The sequence below is a fragment of the Colius striatus genome, chromosome 2, assembly GCF_028858725.1.
Source record: "Colius striatus isolate bColStr4 chromosome 2, bColStr4.1.hap1, whole genome shotgun sequence".
Lineage (NCBI taxonomy): Eukaryota > Metazoa > Chordata > Aves > Coliiformes > Coliidae > Colius > Colius striatus.
Genome location: NC_084760.1, coordinates 89463219 through 89482827, shown reverse-complemented (window position 1 = coordinate 89482827; position 19609 = coordinate 89463219). Strand labels below are relative to the sequence as shown.

The window sequence follows — 19609 nt, the reverse complement described above, 5'->3', positions numbered from 1 at the left end:
AGCTAACTTTGAAAGAAAGCAAAATGCTCCCGGGACTTTTGCCTGCAATCCTGTGATGAATGGGAAATCCACTCCACACAAGTAGAGAGTACATAGTGTATAAAACACGGAGAGAGGCTGCAATTAAAATTCATCCCAGTTAAGTCAAGAAAAGGAAAGGCCGATATGGGCCTGAGGCAAAAGAAGGAAAGGCAAAGAGACAACTTGCCCCTCCCGACCTTATGCTTTTTCCTTCCCCTTCGCTATTCTTTGCCATTTCTTCTACTGTCCCTTTATCCTCTCCAGCCCTTCTGTTTTAAAACAGTTCTATTGCTGTGGTCCCCTGATGAGGTTTCTTCCTCAAAGCTCAGTTTTTTGTACACTTGGCTTCTCTGAACGTGGGTATAACTGTTAAGAGTGCTCATAACGTGTGTGTGAGCCTCCCCTCCATCCTCACCAAAATACTTACACTGTGCATCCCCTCAAACATGGTTGCAAGCTGTATGTAGTCAGCATATTTCCTCTTTCCCAGATTCCTTTATCTGTGGCTCTGGGTGATTTTAATTCCCTGTTTGGTGAGGGAAGGAATGAGGCAGCAGAACCTGGGGAGGGCAAAGAAATGGGTATATAACAACTCATGTAGACAGTGGGGCTATATGAAATTTCTTAGAAAAAGATGCTGTGCTGGTGCAGCTACCACTGAGATATCAGGAGTTCTGAGAGAGAAGTCAAAGAAGAGTATAGAGGATTGCAGGTTGTGTTCCTTTCTTCTGTACAAAGGAAACAAATTAGGCCTTCTTTTGGGACATGGTATGCAAGTTGCTGTGTTGTCAAACATCCCATATGCACACATTATCAGACGTCTTGTTTCAAGGTGTAAAGAACAGCTGTGAGGAAAAAAGTATATTTAACATATTTGAGGTCTGAATCTCAGCAGTGTCAAATAGTGTTGTTCAAGCTGAAGGCAGTTTATAGTAACTGAAATCTGGCCCTCAACTAAAGCAAATAGTTTGAACAAATTTTGATCAGGCATTTTGTTTTTAAAAGGCAAATGATAATGGCAAAAGTGGGTTTCAGAGAGATTTAGTGAGACAGTGATGAAAGACCAAGTGGCCTTTTTCTGTCAGTCAGTCTGTATTCTCTCTTTTTTAAGTCACAGTGATTGGTTAACTGCAAAAATTGGCAACAGGCAGAGAAAATAGCCATGTGGTCTTAAGGCATCCAGCTGATGACCAGCTTCTGAATATGGTATGAAGGATCATAAAGTTTAGTTCCATGTGTATTGTGATGATAGTTGCATCTATATTTAAAGCTTTCTGTCACTGAAGCACTCATGGTGTTGTCAGATGTCTATTGGACTGGATGAGCTGCAACTTCTTGCAATTGAATGTCAATAAGACCAAAGCAATTTTGGTTGATTCATAGCACCAGCTTAAGCATATTCACTTGCACAGATTACATTTGACAGATAGTTACCTTCAGCTGAACTCTGTGGTTAGAAGCCTTGGTATGCTCTTGACAGTGAGCTTAGAGCTGATGCCTTATGTTTATTTCATATCCTGTTTTTGCCTTCCTAATACTGCATGTGTATGTCTACATTTAAATAAATTCACAGCTGAAGTACTAGTCAGTCCACTTGTTATCTCTGGACAGAGTGTTGTGATGAGTCAATTTCAGTATTTAAAAAGTAGTGAGGTTTTTTTCCCAGTTAGGCGGTTTTAATTTCAAAAGCTATCTGAGGATTTTTTTTATCAGGAACTGATGGAAAAGTGTCTGTTCTCTAAGAACATGAGTAAAAGAAATAAAAAAAGTAGAGGATAAAAACAAAGATGAAAAAATATTATTCCTTTTGGAACATTTTCTTGGTATTCTACTATTTTGCTGGACTGCAAGAAAATATATGTAACATAGATGTTTTTATCCTGTTATATTAGTGTCAGCAAATACTGATCTACCTCTGTAAATCCTGTAAATTTATAAGTCTTATAAAATCAGGCCTTTTCTTGTAATGGTCCTAAAATAGTCTAGGTTAAAATACAGTTTAATACACTGATTTGATTAGTTGATCCTGCTTATGATGAACTTATTGCAGAATCACAGAATCTCAAGGGCTGGAAGGGACCTCAAAAGATCACGTAGTCCAACCCCCCTGCCAGAGCAGGACCACATAGAGCTGACACTTCCTTTGGAGCACACTGAAGAAAAATGACACTTTTTAAATATTTCAGACCATTTCCCTGGGCAGGCTCCTGGTCAGCTTAAAGCAGAGTCCTGATTTTAAAGAAAATTTCAGTGAATTAATGCCAAATAACTCATGTACATGCTATTTCCACTCACAACTGCAGTTCCGGTATTTAAAGGCTGAAGGTGATTTTCCTACAGAGCTCAAGGAGGTGCTAAAGGGGACATCTTGAAATTCTACTTCCTTCTCTGTGAGGAGTAGGAATTCAGCATCCTTGAATTTTTATATGAACTAAAGTAAAATAATAAATTAAAACATTTGCAATTGTGTATTTTGACTAGATTGCGATGGTGGTGAGAGGACAGAGTTGACTTGATATTTTTTACTATGCTTAAATAATGAATCTCAGCCTAGAAATACATTTGAGGTCTTACTTCTAGTCATTCTGTCATTTTTAGAGTGAAATGAATCTCTCCTAACCATGAATGCTAACTTAAGCACTTCTTTTTTCAAAATCATCATCATAAAGTCCCTGAGTGTGCCATTACTGAAGTCAATGGTTGCAATGAATGACCCCAAGCCCTCTGCTTACTTCCTATAAAATGCTCTTTGGCCAGAGAACCAAAGATGTATGAAAAGCATCACGTAGGAACCTAAATAGATGCCAGAGTTGCAGCTTGCTTCTATCCTTTTCCTTTAAGCTTACGGACAAATTGCTTCAAAGGCTTTGAAATGCAGAGGGATGATTTGTTTTGCTCAGAGGTGCAGAGTTCTTATAGCTTAAAAATTTTGGTTTTGCCAGGTGAGGGTAGTATAGGATTTGAATACAGAAAGAGAGGAGTTCAGAAATGTGAATAAAATGATTTAATATTAACAGGTAAAAGAAATTTTATTATGTGCTTATCTTTTGCATTTGCTGTAAGATAATGGGCCAACAGTCTAAAAACAACATTGAAGGTTTTAAGTAACTAATAACTATTTACGCTAGTACTCGTTTTCTCCTCTACTTAGTAAAAAATGCATTTGACAGGGTTCTAGCTGAAGCAGAACTAAGCTCCCTGAAAAACTCGTCAGACAGTTTTTACTGGTATAGAAGGTGTCATTTGTCTGTTGAGTGTTATGCAGATAAATTATCTAATCTGGCTTGTCCTTCTGCATATTATTCTTTAATTTCCATACCCCTTTCCATCTCTATTAACATGGTTATTAGCATCTTTTTTGGTCTGTTTGAGAACAAGATCCCAGACAAATTCCTCCTGACATATTCTTGTTCTCATATGTTTGCTACATAAATTCATTATCTCTTGCCAACCTTTAGATCTGCCAAGTTCCCTCTGTGTTGTCTCAATTTTCACTCTAAATAAAAAAAATTAAAATGCAAAGAGCAAAGCACTAAAAGTGAATCCTTCTAATCTCAGAAGTGAATCTTTTTTTTTTTTAATCTCTGAGAGGGGGAAAAATCAAAATCCCCCGTGCTTTTTTTTTTTTTAAAATGTGAGACATCTTCCCAAACATTCCTTGCAATAATGTCATCACTGCCAAAATGTACCCACACTGCAGAAATGTATGGTAGTGCTCATTTCTGAACTATCCGTTCAGCTAAGGTTTTGAATTTGAGTTAGGCTGCATATGCTATGTTGTAAGGAGAGATAAGCAATATAAGACTGTATGAGCAGGCTATGCAGCAGCACCCATGTGTAATGTGTGGAGTTAGGAGGTGGTTGAGTGCTGCATGCAAAATCCTGACACATCTGAAGAAGTTAGGCTGTGGAAACTACTGCACCTCTTTTTCTCAGGGAGTCATAAGGTTGCTGACAGAGCAATTATCTGAAGGCTTGGGAGGAGTTGAGAAATTTTGAGATAAACCATTTCTTTTGTTCCCTCTTTGTATTCATGTTTGAGGAAAAATAGCCCTAGGAGTATGGGATTTGCTTCTACCTGTATTCACTACATTTTTTTATTTTACATTTTTTTTAAAGAAAAAAGTGATACATCCAAACATAGGACATTTAAAAAGGAGAAATAAAATTAATAGATTAATACAAAATAAGAAGAAAAAAGAACAACTGGATGGTTGGGAAAGGAGCCTTTGATATGAATTTTCAGGATGTGTAAATTTTGCAATTTTTTCAGTGTGTTTAACTGTGACTGAAAGTTCTTTAATGTTTCTGATGCATCAATTTAGAGGCATAGATGGCCAGATGTGAGTAAAAGATGTAAATTGTAGCATTCTGGTCGTTGATTTCGAGCTCTACTTAAATCTCAACTGAAAGTACACTTGGATTCATTCTAATAGTTTAATCCTATCTTTTTTTTTCCCCCAAATTCCATTCAGCCATTTTTGTGTTGCTTGAGCCTGTTTGTATCACTGACCTTTCCTCTTTACAGAAATTCCCTTACACAATATTAAAGCTTTGAGAAATCTTGCAGGTTCAGCAAGATTTGAAGTTCTGCAAAAAAAACCCACTGAAATACATACCTGTGTGCATCATGTGGCTTTGCTGTGCAAAAGCTCTTTACTTTATCTTTTATTAACTGTTATCGTTCTGTTTCACACCTGCTTTCACAGATTAGAGATGTGAACATGTATCTCCCCCAGTGGTAAAATATGCCATATATCTTTGTATGAGCAGGCAAAAAGAGCATATTTAGACAGGTTGAAGGTAAAAAAAGGTTTTTGTGCTTAAGTTTCTGATTAGGCCATTACAGCAGTATCGCTAATTCGCCTTCTTCCATCTATTGTCTTCCCTTATCTGTTGTCATCAGTGACCACTGTTGATTTGTTGACTCTATTAATGAAGTATGCAAGGAAACCACTGACCTGTCATTTTGTTCATAGCCTTAATCTGTTTTCTCACCATATGAGAAAATGTGTTAATATCCTGTCTATTTCTATAGAATTAACTCACTGAAAAACTTCCTGATGCAACCGATCTGCAATATGTCTAGAGAAGAAAGGGTTTTCTGAATCTTGGTTATCTTAACAGATATCAAGCTATGTTTAGGTAGCAGCTTTTTTAAGAATCATACCAAATTAAGCGATGGCAAACAACTGCAGCAGTGCATTGTGTAGTAATATTTGATATGGTTGAGTCACAACTTCTCCTGATTTCTCATAATATCTGATTCCTCCCTATTTCTAAATGATTAAGCAAATCATTTATGCGAACTTCTGCTTTCATTTGTCTCTATAAAGCCTATGTAACGTGTATTGATTCTGGAGTTGCTTTAGCTTTTATAGCAACTAGAAAGAGGGATCATAAAATTCTTCAAACTGTGCATCACTTTATAATAATAAAATTATTTCTTAAATCTTGCTGTGCAAATAGCACTTAATAAATAAGCTGATACAGACTTGAGTTTCCTTACAAGTTATTTGTTTGAAGGAAAATTTGCTTTTGTTCTCATATTTCATAAACATACTATATGATTTAGTTTTCATTTAATTTTTTAATTTAGCTTGCATTTGCAACTATTTAAATTTGCATTTTTGACTTAAAAATGAAAAGCAAGCTTTCTTTTTTCTTAAATGATTGGAAGAGATTTTTTTCTTTCACTTTTGGTGCCAGAATTCTCTCTGTTGTGGAACTCTTCATTTATGGCCTGCAAATCTGGGAAGGAATCCATCTGGTTTCTTCATCTGTCTTGCCAGACACTGTCGTCTAGTTATTAGAACAATAGATGATGAGAAGAAGCTTTACGATTAAATTCTATTTTATGATTGCTAGAAGCTATGATGAATAAGAGTAAAATGAGTATGTACTTAACCAGTAGAAGAGGTTAACATCTTGAAATAACTCCCCTTAACTTATCTGTAATATTTTAGTGAATCTGTACTGTGCCATTAAATATTGGGATAGGAAAGCTAACCTAAAAGTTTGTACTTACTAAAAAACAAGAATGTCTTTGAGAGATATAATATTTATCAATTCTAAGACATTTGGGGAAGAGACTACTGCATTTGTTGTATTCCATTTAGTGCAGTGAAGTTTTGGTTTCTGGTTAGTGATCTGCAGCTCCGCTGGGATATATTTAGGCATTTATTTTTTTTTTTAATGAAACATAAAGGATTATTTTTCATATCTCCTCTTCATTTGTACTGATGCAAAAAAAAAAAATCACAGCATCCACTGAAGAATTCACTGAACTTTATTTTTTTTAGGCTGAAATGATACAGTTCACTTATTCGTGGAAGAGACTAAAATTGTCTCAGTTCATATGTAATAGGACATTTTGATAATTAATTTATCTGAAGAAAAATAGTACATTGCTTAAATGCGCCAAGTAACACACACATATGTTGCAGTGTAATGTATGTGCATTATGTTGCTTGAAAGACAGAACTTTGTCTCTTGGGGTCTCAGAATTGGCTTTGGCTTGGAAAATGCCATTGTAACTTGAAAGGGGAATCATAACCGCTTGTTTTATTTCATACTCAGTGTGTTCTGCTTCTGTGTCTGAGGACTATTAGGTTATTTTTGAAAAGCGTATTGATAAATTTTATTTGAATAGTAAATATTTTTAGTATACTTGTTTATTTATACATTTATTATGCCATCATATCTTTAGATAACAAGGCAGTTCAAGGCTTAAGAAAAAAAGAGTAAAAAGAAAGCCCCCTAGTATTCTTGAATCAATCTCTATAGTGGGTGCTTTTGAGGAAGTATAAGTTTTTGCATTTGAGGAGCAGCTGTACAAAATCATGCAGAAGAATTCCATGGAAAGCTACTAAATATACAGAAACCATGGCTTTCTATTGAAGTCTCTGAGCTGCTCATGTTTTGGTATTCAGAGAGTATTCAGGAGCAGTATCATATGCGCTTACCATGCTCCTGTATGCTCCACTGCCTCTGCATTTTCCCATAGTTAGTCCCTTAGTGTCTTACCAGCACAACTGGCTCAGAACTGTGGTATTTGGCTGTGATGCTGCCTTTTTTTTTTTTTTTCCCCCACACCGAGTACTGCAATACAGCAGAAGTTTCTGTTAGCGGTTAGTACATGAAAATACTGGCTTTTGTTTACATGACATCTCTGCCCAATCCAAACCAAAGGGCAAAATTAATGTTAAATTTCTTTGTTATGTTTTCATGGCTAGAGTCTGAGTAGCATAGATGTTTAGGTGAGAAAATGGACAGTTGTAATGCCTTTTCTGACTCTAATTTAATAAGCAGTAGTTTTTGTTTTGACTTGTCCTTCTTCATTCAGCACTACAGTGACCAACAGGGGAAGAGGCTTTTTCCTAGGTAGGAAGTGAATGAATTTGGTGTTCTGGCTCTGATGGACAATTTGCGTGTGATGGAGGACCGTAAGACCTTCATGTGGGATGCAATGAAGGAACTTGCCTTTCAGCCCAACACCTCTCATCTTTGAAACTCTTCTGGATCATAACAAGAATACTATTAGAGGAAAGATTATAGGTATCTTTCACCATCTCAGTTCACCATCAAATGGATTTTCCATTGCTTGGAATAGTATTAGGCTCTGCGCTGGCAGAGGCTAATGTAGTTGCAGAGTGAATTTATCTTAGTAACTAATCCTTGCCACCTCCCTGTGAGGTGATTTGCTAAGTGTCTGACAGATGGGGAAGCATGAGAGGGAGAAATGGTTTCAGAGCTGGGATTAAGAGTGCTGACATCCCAGGCTTCTGGTCCTGTGCACCGCACAACCATGAGGCCAGCGTTTCTTACCCATTTCTTGTTACTCTCTTGGGGCAAATTCCTGTTGAACCTTATTAATAAAGACAACAGGGGAATAATCCTGTTGTCCTAGTCAGGAGTGGAATTTGTCTTTTATTTCTATGGTGTTGTATGCAATTTAGTGCTAACGGTCAGGAGACCTTAAATAACTACATCAAACAGCCAACTCGGTGCCAGCCTTTCTTCTTATTTAGCTTAGTCGAAACTGACACCAAACTTTGAGACATTCCTCTCCTTCCACAGTGGAGAGCCACTGGGATTTTTTTATACCACACATGGTTTCCCTCCTACATTTTCCTCCCATGTCAGATATTCATCCCCCCTTTAATAACCAGCAAGGGGATCGTTACATTGAGCTACTGCCAAATGCATAATGACTGCTGCCTTTGCCTTACACAGTCACTGCACTACTGATATCCAATTCAGCATTGTAAAGTGCTTAGGGCTACCTTGGGGATGTGCTATATTAAACCCAACTATTCTAAATCCTATTTAATACAAAGAGATTGGTGCGGGGGGAGGGGAGAGGGAGATTTAAAATTGTTATTAGTCACCTGCTTTCAACAAATAAAAATACCTGGTCACTTAGAGCCCAATTCTGTCATTCTTGAGTCACAAGTAGTCCCACTGATTTTTTGAGTAGGGAGTGCATGAAGGCAAGCAGTCTGCTTAGCACTGGAGGAAGCAGAATCAGGTTCTGCAGAAGCTGTGTCTGAGGCAGTAAGTGGGCAAGGAGCTGATGGGGGTGAGCGTGCCTGTTTCTGAATTTCACTTATCAATGTTTTACAGTGAAAACAGGAAAGTGGAAACATGCTTCATACCTGACTGAAAATAAAGGTACTCTTAAACTTGTAAAAGACAACATTTTTATTTGAATGATATGACAGAGCTGCCACAGGAGTGTTACCTGCTATAAAGAAAGCTTAAGAATTATTACCTTTATTAGACCAGTGACACTGAGCTTTAGCCATACATTTCTAACTTCTGTCCCTCTACAGAGACAATTTTCTTTTCTTAAATAAACTGTCATGCTAGTGTTAATATATTGTTGGCTCCCTCATACTCTGAGAATACTGCTGATATAAAACATGTATATGTTAGATTGGTAATAGTATCTTTAGTGTAGCTGACTAGAACAAATGTGTTTCCCTCATGGCTGTGCTAATGTGATAAAGGAAAATTGGCTGTTCATCAGCTTTTGGCTGGATAAAGACAGTAGAGATGGAACCACATTCTTTTTTATGCATTAATACCACTGAGAACTTTTCACTAGTTATATTTCATGTGCCGACATGTTGTGCAAAGATGTTGTAAAACATGAGATAATGCTACAAATAACAAAGTAGAAAAGCCTGTATCTTTTATGATGATAACAGTCAAACACCAAATGACAGTAACAGGCTGTAAAAAATGTGATGCAGAAAAAAAATGCAATGTAACCACCACATACACATATACTTAGACTCTTGCAAATAGGGCATCAGATGTTTAGAGGGCTTTGAATTAAAATTAAATAAAAAAACTGTTGTATTTAGGTCATTGATGTGTCAACACAAAAGATAATTTAAAATAGAGAGATGTATTTTGAGCAGTGAAACTCAAATGCAATAACTTTTTGAACGAATCTCAAGGCTTAGTAATTATGATAATAGCCTTCAAATTTCCATCAGTGGAAGGGCAATAAATACTCCTGTCTAAATTTGGGAAATATTGACCGAATCTGGAAATGACAATAAAGCTCAGCATGCATATGTACATTTGAAAATGCAATTTAAGGAGAAAGTCGTCTGTACAATTTTGTGTAAAGCCTAAATAAAAAAAATCCAAGCAAAAAACCCTCCATCCCATTTCATGTTTTCTTTCTGAAAATACTTATAGACCCATGTTTCCTGAGGCACTGATGCTGATCATCTGAACTCAGATTTATAGATAATTGTGTCCGTTTATCTTGGTCTGAAATTTGAAAGACTTTATTGGCAGAATAGAATTGAGAGTGCTTATATTGGGGGTTTCAAACTGATGGTTTTTTTCAGATTCTGTCTTTTGTCTTTGCAACAAATTATTCTGGCTTGTAAACCTTCTGTTTCTCCTCATATATAGATTGTTCTTATGGAAGCAATTATTCCAGGTTTATTTTGTTTTGATTAGTGTGAGTATCAAGATAGGCTAAAGCACTAGATTTATTTGGCCTCTACAGACATGATTCACCAGGCATCCATATCTGCAAAGTGAAAATAATGCTCTGTAAATTGGCAACAAAAAAAAGATGCTTTGAAATCTGAAGGCTACCAAGCTCTTCTGTGAAATACATCTTCCTCAAGCTAACTGTTGCTAAAAATCAAGAATTTTCAGTTTTGCAACTGAAGCACTTTCTGAAATAAATGACATTAAGTTTATTCAGTAAACAATTCAACAGAGTTTAAAAGTTTTGAATAAGTTGAATGTAGTTTCTACAACAAAATGGGAAGCTGACTATAGTGATGATACTTTAAATTCCCATTCTGTTTGTGTCTGTATTTTTAAAATGAGTATTGAATTTCATAAAATGCAAAACTAAAAGGTACTCCAATATTATTGAACTTCTAATTTTATGTAACCTAAATATGAGGGTTTTTAATGCTAAAAAAGTACTTTGTAAAAACTCAGCATCTTGTGACTTTGTGGAGCTGGGAGAATGCCATAAAGTATTTCTATGAGCGTTAGCTCAAATTTAAAATGAATTGGCAGGGAAGGGAACACTTGCAGAAAGCAGTACCCTGGGGTGCTGGCTGAGTGCATATTCTCTTAGCTAAGGGTTCCCTTGATGTAAGGGAATTACCCACTGGGTGTAAAGTAGAGATGTAGCCAGTTTCTGTACTGTTCCCTTCAGCCCTTGTAGAAAGAAACGTGCTGGGGTTAGGGAGACCTTTTGGAGGGATGTTTCAGAAGCCTGGCTGAAACATCCTACATTCGGTTATCCTGAATATGGTATATAGCCCCTTGAGGCCTGATTGAACTGATGTGTATGAGAAGAGCTCTGACAGCTATAACATGTGCCTATGGCCTGAAGTGGTGATGTAGCTGTAACCAGCCTCATACGGTGTGAAACAGACCCACCCTTCTCCTGTTCCTCTCTTCCCCCTCCCTGCCAGTTCACTGTACTGAAGTTTCTTCTTTGATTTAGCTGCTATAGAATTTTATAATCCATGCATCTAAATGATAACTGCATTGCTAGTAGATGGACAGGAAAGAGATAATTAGTTAGTAGGCACCAAAAATAAAGACACACAAGTAGGTTGAAGTAATGTTAATGGTTAATCAGTGGTAGACACAACACGTAGAGAAATCAAAGTGATTGCATAATGAAGCAAGCATTTGCCCCTTTACATTGATTCTATAGGTGCATCAAAGCAGGATTAGTTTCTTCTTGAATGGCTGGGAAGATGACAACACACCTTTTGATTCAAGGATTCTTGTGGGAACAGTGGCAGATGCTGATGGTACTCTGCAAATTGGACAAAGTTTCACAGGTAAATAATGTGATTCTTTAGTGGTTTGCACTGGAATAGTCAAAATAAGGCATGCACAATGCAGTTAAAAAACAGCATATGCATCATTTTAAGTTATCTATGTGCTGAGAAGTAATATCTTCCTGCAGGAGAATATTCCTATTGTGCAATTAGCTTTGTCAAAAGGTTGCCTGAAACAGAAATGTTTGGAAGTTTGTCATTTAGGTTCATAATTTATTCTGTGTGTTACTGCGTATAGGTAGATTTTCCTCCATTCTCTTAAGTGTGTAAAGTAGTACATTCCATTAATTTACGATCGTAGTTTTTCTAAGTAAATATATGAAGCTATTTCAGAATGAGATTGTGCATGACCACTAGACCATGCTCGTCTCCAGTCTTGTGAATAGAGCTGATGATTTCTGACTATTCACATTCTTCAGTTTTATCAATATTTGTGTAAACCACTAACAGAATGAGAATCCCCAGTCTCTAGTAATGCCTAATAGTGTTATTCTTCATCTACATCTAGAATTTTAGATGTACTACAGCATGATATGATCATTGCAAAATGGTTGGGGTATGTTTTTGATGGTCTCCACAAATTCTTGGGTCTGCAGATGTGAGAACACTGGCTTTTGCTCTTCAAGAACATGAACAATTTGAAGCTAACTCCTAAATATATGTCACTTAACTTTATTGTGCTCTTGGGCAAGAAAGTAATTCTGTGTCCCATTTCTTAAAGCTTGTATTTGGAAATGTGTTTTGTTATGATTTGGATTCTGAATACTGGATAACTAATACATGTGTAAAAGAAAGGAATATTTTAAAATGCGTTTTGTCTCTACTGTATAAATTGATAGGTATAGTTGTACCTACTGTATCTCTTCTCTAATTAGAGGTGGCACATCGACTGGCTCATTACTTCTGTCTAATGAGCCGATCCTTGTGCCACCTCTCTAATCAGAAAAGAGATAGGTACAAAATGTTCTTATAAAGTTATTATAAATCATTCTTTTTTATCAAAAAAAATAAGTCACTGCCCTCCATAGTTTTGTCCAGGTCCAAGATGGTTTCATTCAGGAGAGGTAATTGTGCGAGATCTCTGAGTGCTGAATTAAAGATGCCCTCATGCAGTGCAAAGCTGCCTTCTGCTCAATAAATTACTTATTTATATGATATTTTCTTAGGTTTAGAGCAATTTGTTGGAAGAATGCAAGATTTTCGATTTTACCCAGTGGCACTTACAAACAGGTAAAGAACATTTATTTTTTTAAAAAAATACAGAGGTAGTGGGAAGAAAAAATAGATAACAATATGCTTTTTCCCCCTCCCAAAGTGTAGTGCTTTTCATGTTTCTCCTTTAGATGATGGTTTATGATGATGTTGTTTACCAAACCTCATTTAAAAGATTGCTTTTAATCTAAAAAATCTTGAGTTAAAATAAATTCAACAACATAATGGATCTTGCTTCTACTATTGCTTAAATATGGCTAGTATATGTAGTATATATGTGGTGAAACTCAACACTCAGTAACAAATTTATGCTTTCTTTTTTACTGTTCTCCCTGTTACCTGACTTCACATTTTCTTGCAGAGTAGATCCAGTCACTAGACTTCAAAGTGTATGAACTTTCTAGGTTTTATAAACTCATAAAACTATTTCACCATGAGGGTGACGGAGAAGTGGAACAGGCTGCCCAGAGGAGTTGTGGAGTCTCCTTCCTTGGAGGTCTTCAAGACCTGCCTGGACATGTTCCTATGTGACCTGATCTAGGTGAACCTGCTTCTGCAGGAGGATTGACCTGGATGATCTCTAAAGGTCCCTTCCAACCCCTACCATTCTATGATTCTATAATACTGATGTAATAGTGTATGCTGATAAACTTAGTTCTGCTGGATGAGACTTTGCAAGCTCTCCAGAGCTCCATATAAACTGTAGAGTAAGTAAGGGAGCATAGTGGGCCAGCCCACACTGCTCAAATACCAGTGATCCAAATGAAGAGGACAGGCACTCAATCTGGTCAGCATACTGGCTTCATGTCTGCAATCTTGGCTCCTGCGGTTAACAGTTCCCTTCCTCTGGTTTCAACTTCCCCATGGTATCAGACATCCATGTCATTTATTCTTGATGCTCCCCTCACCTCACACACACTCCTACCCTGAGGTGCTATTGTCTTAAGTACTCATTGCTTCCCATATTAGATTGTCACCATAAGCCACCAATGACTTTGCTTGCTCAGCCCACATAGCCCTTGGGCAATTGCTTTGACTTCCTCCATTCCTGAGGCCAAATTACAGTTGCCACTGCAATTTCTGTTGCCCTCCAGCCTCCCTTCCTAGCGCATTAAAGAAATGTTACCTTTGTTATCCAGCTCATGCTGGATTAATCTAGTCAATTCAAGCCAGCCAGAAGTAGTCAGATTCTATTTGTCTGTGTGGTGCTTCTGGGTAGGCTACATGCAATGACACTCGTGTCTGCAGACCTTAAGGCTACTTAATGATAGTCTTTCAATAAGATGTAGAGCAGTTTCCTGGGAGCTCAGCTGTCTGCAGGACATTATGATGAACTGAGCTCCTGTGAGTTTAAAGTATTAATATGAATGTGAATTCCAAGCTATATGAAAATTATGTTGGCTGTATTCTTTCAGAGCAATGTTTGTCAAATCCCTTGAAAGAATTAAGTCAGTGAAATGAATAAAGTTTAAAAATTAAAAGATAAAGTATTTTACAAAGTGGTATGACCTAATGATGTCCACAGAAAACCTGTTCCAAAATGTTTGTCTGGGATAAACTACAAAGGAAATACTTGCCTGCATATCAAGTAATTTAAGTCTATGGCTGTGTAAAAGATCCTGTAACTTTGACTTCTTTGGAATTTGCAGTGGCAGCTAGGAAGTATTTATTTACTTAAGCGAACAAATGTTATGTTTCTATTGATAAATTAGGAAACGGGAAAAGTTTTTTAGTTTAAAAATTCATTATTTTTCTAGGCTCACAAAATCCTTTTATGCCACAGATGAGCAGATAAAGGTTTAGGTGACCTGCCCATGTTGTTCATATATCTGTCTGCCTATCCACTCTACCTATTTATTTATCTATTTCAGTTGCTGATGTCATTGGGAACTAAAATGAGTCAATGGATTTGACACGGCCTGTAAGAAGCAATTAGAATGATCACAGCCTGGGGCAGCTAAAAGAGTAGACATTTGTAAATGAATATTTCTGCCCATCTTTCTTAAGGTGCAATGTGATATTGCTCAAGCTGGTCTTTGTGGAGGATTCAAGTGTAAACATTCAACTAGTGTGCATGTACAGGCAACATGCCAATTGTTCAGAGCAGTGCCCAAATCACTGATTAGGATCAGACGTTATGCCATAATAAAATGTTAAGAGTCTTGTTGCATCTAGGGCTGAATTCATCCTACCTAGCTTTAACCACCCCAACAAGAAGGTAATTTCCCTTGGCTCCGTTTATCTGTGGAACAATGAAAACAATTCCATAGTTGCTCTGCATAGACACTTTCTTAGGGTGTCTGTTGCTTACTATTGATTATATAGGGACCTTGGTTGTCCTGATTCCTAGCTGATTGCCCCATTTATGTGAGACAAAGCTACATGATTAGGTCCTTCTACTATAACTTGAATTTTGTTTAAGCTATGAGCCTAGAAGCACAGAGTTTCAGTTGTCATTCTTTTGTCATGTATGTAATTACTTTCTTATGTGCTGTGACAGAGACATTTTGGAAGTATTCTCTGGAAAATTTCCTCATCTGCATACTCAAACTGAGTGCCGCTGTCCGGGAAGTCATCCCCGGGTACACCCATTGATACAGAGGTACTGCATCCCTAACGGTGCAGATGATACCACTAATGACAGAGTGCTGAGGTTGGATGCAGAAGCCCATCCTCTATATTATATCAATGATGATGATATTGGGACTACCTGGATTTCATCTGTGTTTACTAATACTGCAAGTCTGGATCGTGGTGTTTCAGTCACACTAGATCTACAAAATGGACAATATCAGGTAATGAAAATATTACATTTGCTATTTATTAAATCAAAGCTAGGAAGATATTTTTTAGACATTAGAATTTTGAGGAAATTAAAAAAAAAATGCTTTAAAATGCCATCCTTGGAGGAAAAGGAAGGGAACTTCTTTTATCAGTGTGAAACAATGCAAAAGGCAAGAACGTGCATTACAGTTCTTTTCATTCTCTTCTGATATGCTTTGGCTGTGGTAGTAAGCAGTAATCTAGAATAGATGTACCAGAGTGGATATTGTGAATGAAGACACTAATATTGAGAAATTGGTTGCTCTCTTTTAACACTACTTTTATAAATTTTAACTTTAATTTGTATTAGAAGTTGATGTGCTTATTTAATACCTTCTGGTAGAAGGCTGGCTGTGGTCAAAGGGAATTCAATAGATGTGTGACACACTGACATATCAGAGAGGATTTCTGTTTTGTAGATATTCTGGGGATGGTAGTTTAGCCTTCTGAGGAATATGGAAGGAGAATTGAACGAGCAGTCAAGGTTCCTGAAGAGGCCAGATTGCACCTAACACAATATAATGCTGTTAATGAATGGTGTCAGGTTGTCTTGGAAGGAGGGACACATCAGTAGTGGGGCTGCATTAACAACAGGGGCTGTACCAACTTTCTGTATATTCTTGCTCACTTTTTTTTTTTTTCCTTGTCATTAATGGTTAAAGGGTAAAGAATATGATGATAGGTTTTTGCTACATAACTAAAATTTAGTCTTTTAGTTAAAAGCAAGTTCAAATGCCTGTAAAGTGCGAAGACTTGGCTTATTCAATGTCCATTTCTGCATAAGTGGTATGCTGGGGGAAGTGCTCCTTAACACAATATAGGGTATTTGATGAGATTCCAAGCTAAAAATAGAGATTCTTAAAAAAAAAAAAACAAAACAGCATAAAAATACAGATTAGCTGTTGTCAAGACAAAAAAGTCATCAAACGTTTGGCAGCGCAAAGCTATGCCCTTGGTATTTGCCAAAATAATACTTTAACAACTTGTGGACTAGACTTTGTAGTGCATTTACAAACGGTCTTGAAGAAAAAGTGGAGTTCTGATGCAACAGTTCAGTTGTTGTGTAATACTGTTTTAGAAATGAAAGAGCTTATTTAGAAAAAGATTTGGAACATATGGACTGAAAATACTGGTTCTTTTTCTATATGTGGGTGGTAAAGCAGCCTATATTGTCACATTGAAAATGAAAGTTTATTGTTTCATTGTTTTACATTGTTTAGCCATTAATACGAGTTTAAAAATTTGTATTCTTGTAGATATTCTATATTGTACTGCAGTTCTTCAGCCCGCACCCTGAAGCAATAAGAATTGAAAGGAAGAAAAGAGATGATCTAAATTGGGAAGACTGGCAGTATTTTGCTAAAAATTGCAGTATTTTTGGAATGGATAATAATGGATCTCTTGAAAAACCAGATTCTGTCAACTGTCTCCAGCTTCCTAGGTATGAGTGGGTATTATCTGCATAAAAACAGATGCTTTGAACTGCTAACATCATGACACAATTAATTTCTACATCCCAGTGAGATAAATAATTTAATTTGTTATGCTAATTTATTATAGACCGTGGAGTACATAAAAGATCCCAAATATGACCTTTCAACTGAAGATTGCCAAAAGGTCATCTGCAATTTTTATCAGATTTCAGATGTTGAAAAATGTGACACATTTGATCCCTTTGTTATTTTTGAGCTAGACTTCTGAAATTTTACTTATTTGTTGTTTGCAGAATTAGAGAACGTTCAGATGAGGAGTGGAGGAAGATGCTGATGTAACAGATAGTTTAAAACAATCTAGGGAAGGTGAAAGTAGAAATTCTGATCTCTGAGAGTGCAGCTTGTTCTGAAGCTCAGAAAAGAAATAAGTACAAAAGCCAAACATTTAGCCTTAATACCAATCATGCAAATCATGTAAGAAATGAGTTGAAAATTATTGTGAAGCTTTTTAATCTTTCTAAGAGATAACCAAAATAGAATGGGGAAGTGGTGACAAGGATCATTATCTCTTAGAAACCTGTTGTGAGCCCTTTTAGTGGACAGTTAGCATGGGCACATTAAAAAAAATAATATACAATATACATTTTATAAATGTGGCAAAAAAATTATAGTTAAAATGTATTATTGTTTTACACACACATGCATGTATGTACACATACAAATGTATTTGAATGTATGCCACTACAAATGCACTATCTCTTGCCTGAATTCAGATGCCAACCAGTGTTAGGCTTATATAGTACTTGGCTGGAAATCAGTGAGGGAAATACAGTATTAGGTGCTGTGGGCATTTTGCTTTTTTGTTGTTTCACTTTTGCTACCTTACTAAGACTTTTCAAGTGTCAGCATCTTTGTTCTCCAGGAGCTCAGTATTCTGAGGAAAGGAGCATAGGGTCATCTGAATTACCACAGTTTTCAGCAAAGGACTTTGAACGTTATTCCTGATCCTTGGAGCAGATGGTAGAAAAGAAGAGAAGAGGCTCTTGCAAGCCAAATATTTTTGGATAAGTAACCCAAATAAGGTGTAGTGCCCTTTTTATCCCAGAAATATGTATTTGTAGATTTTCTAAAAGAACTGAGGAATTAAATATAAACTGTTGCCTTAAATGTTTTGTAAGCAGCGTTTTTTCTCCCCTTCAATTACAGTGTAAATAATAGGAAATGATACAAATGAATGATGTGTACATTTCTGATGTACAGAAAGCTGTGTTTAAATAAAAGATAACAAATCTTGCAATGGTGAGTATTCTGTGTACTCAAAGAGAAGTTATTGTTGGAACAATGCTCCAAATTTGTTAGCAGTATAGCAGAGCATCTCGTTGAGACTTCCATAGGGAATGAAGGTAATTTTTTATTGTAAAATAAAACTAGTTTCTCTCACTTGTCTCTCATACCCACATACTTCTAAATGCCAAGAGGTCCTCAAATCATCTATCCAGGGTTTAGATAGCAGTGTGCTTGCATCCTGTTGGCCTAGCCAGGAGTCCTTGAATTGACAGGAGAAACAAGTGACCTTGGCTTTGAAATCATTACCACGGCTTGAGGGTTCTTGATTTGATAGCCACGTGCTCCACTAAATGGATACTCTTGTGTCATTTAGGAGAGGAAAGTGATTAAAGTTTTTGTTTCTTCATCCTGTATGACCTCTGTAAGTTATGAGTTGGTCACTGCCCTTTATACTCCTATCAGACTTGAATCTTTGCTTAGTCTGAACATTGACTGACTCTTGTTTTAGGATCTCCTTTGTTCTCCTGGTTTCCTGAGAACCTGTGTATAGATGCCTTACAATCTTGATGACCTGCTTATCTGGGTGCCACCAGCCTTGCAGTTCTGCTGCTGTTCCTTCTGGTGCTTCTGTATCAAGATATTGACATTTGTCGGTCATTCACATCTGTCTTAACATATTCATTAGAGCTCTGTCATGGAAGAAAAATACTTCATTTAATTTTCTGTTGAGGGAAAGAGTATAATATCACCCAGATAAACATACAGATGTATTCCACTGAGATTTTTGTGAAGCACTGACCTGGATATGGGCACAATAAATTCAAAGATCCTTCAAGAAGACAAAGAAATATGACTCAGCAGACCTAATCTAACAATGAAACTCATCTTTCAGAAGCTCAGAGATAATTTGAAGTGACAAGAATTTCTTTTTTTGAATGTTGTATGTCAGGTGCCAGGTGATATCATGAGATACTTTTTTTTTTTAATGAGCCCATGTGGATGTGAAAATAAGCAGTCATTCTTGCAAGTTTTACTCACAGCTAACCTCTGCCTAGTAAATATACCAACATAAGATATGATTCATTCAAAATTATGCAGCAAACGTGCAATTTATAGATACTTGTTTACTCAACCTTTACTTCAATTCTCCAGACTGCCCTTCCCCTTCTTGAATTTAAATATACAGTTTTACTCTCAATTCTGCTGTTTTCTATTAAATTCTCTTGCACTTCACTAACTGGAAGGTGGCATATATTTGTAACTGTGTTCACTCATTGAATGAGATGATACAGCCCAGTGACTCTGGAATTCAGAATAAAAATTGTTTCTGTATGGGTTTTAGATGTGTTTAACAGGTATACACTTAACAGCTTGGACATGTTAATTATAGTGTTAGTCATCTGAATTATTTCTTTATGTACTTCAACCAGAGTTCATGTTTCTCAAAGACATTGTGTTAAAGTTCTTGAAAACTTGATGGACTGGGAA

General features: G+C 36.6%; 1 protein-coding gene across 1 annotated transcript in view; it reads left to right on the top strand.

Moving 5' to 3' along the window:
- The window catches only part of USH2A (usherin), a 392303-nt gene that overhangs the window by 21014 nt on the left and 351680 nt on the right, over window positions 1-19609 (top strand). The window contains exons 3-6 of the mRNA XM_061990105.1: window positions 11237-11366; window positions 12533-12596; window positions 15079-15373; window positions 16658-16842. Of these exons, the coding sequence (XP_061846089.1) occupies window positions 11237-11366; window positions 12533-12596; window positions 15079-15373; window positions 16658-16842 (674 nt within the window). The remainder of the gene's footprint in view (window positions 1-11236; window positions 11367-12532; window positions 12597-15078; window positions 15374-16657; window positions 16843-19609) is intronic.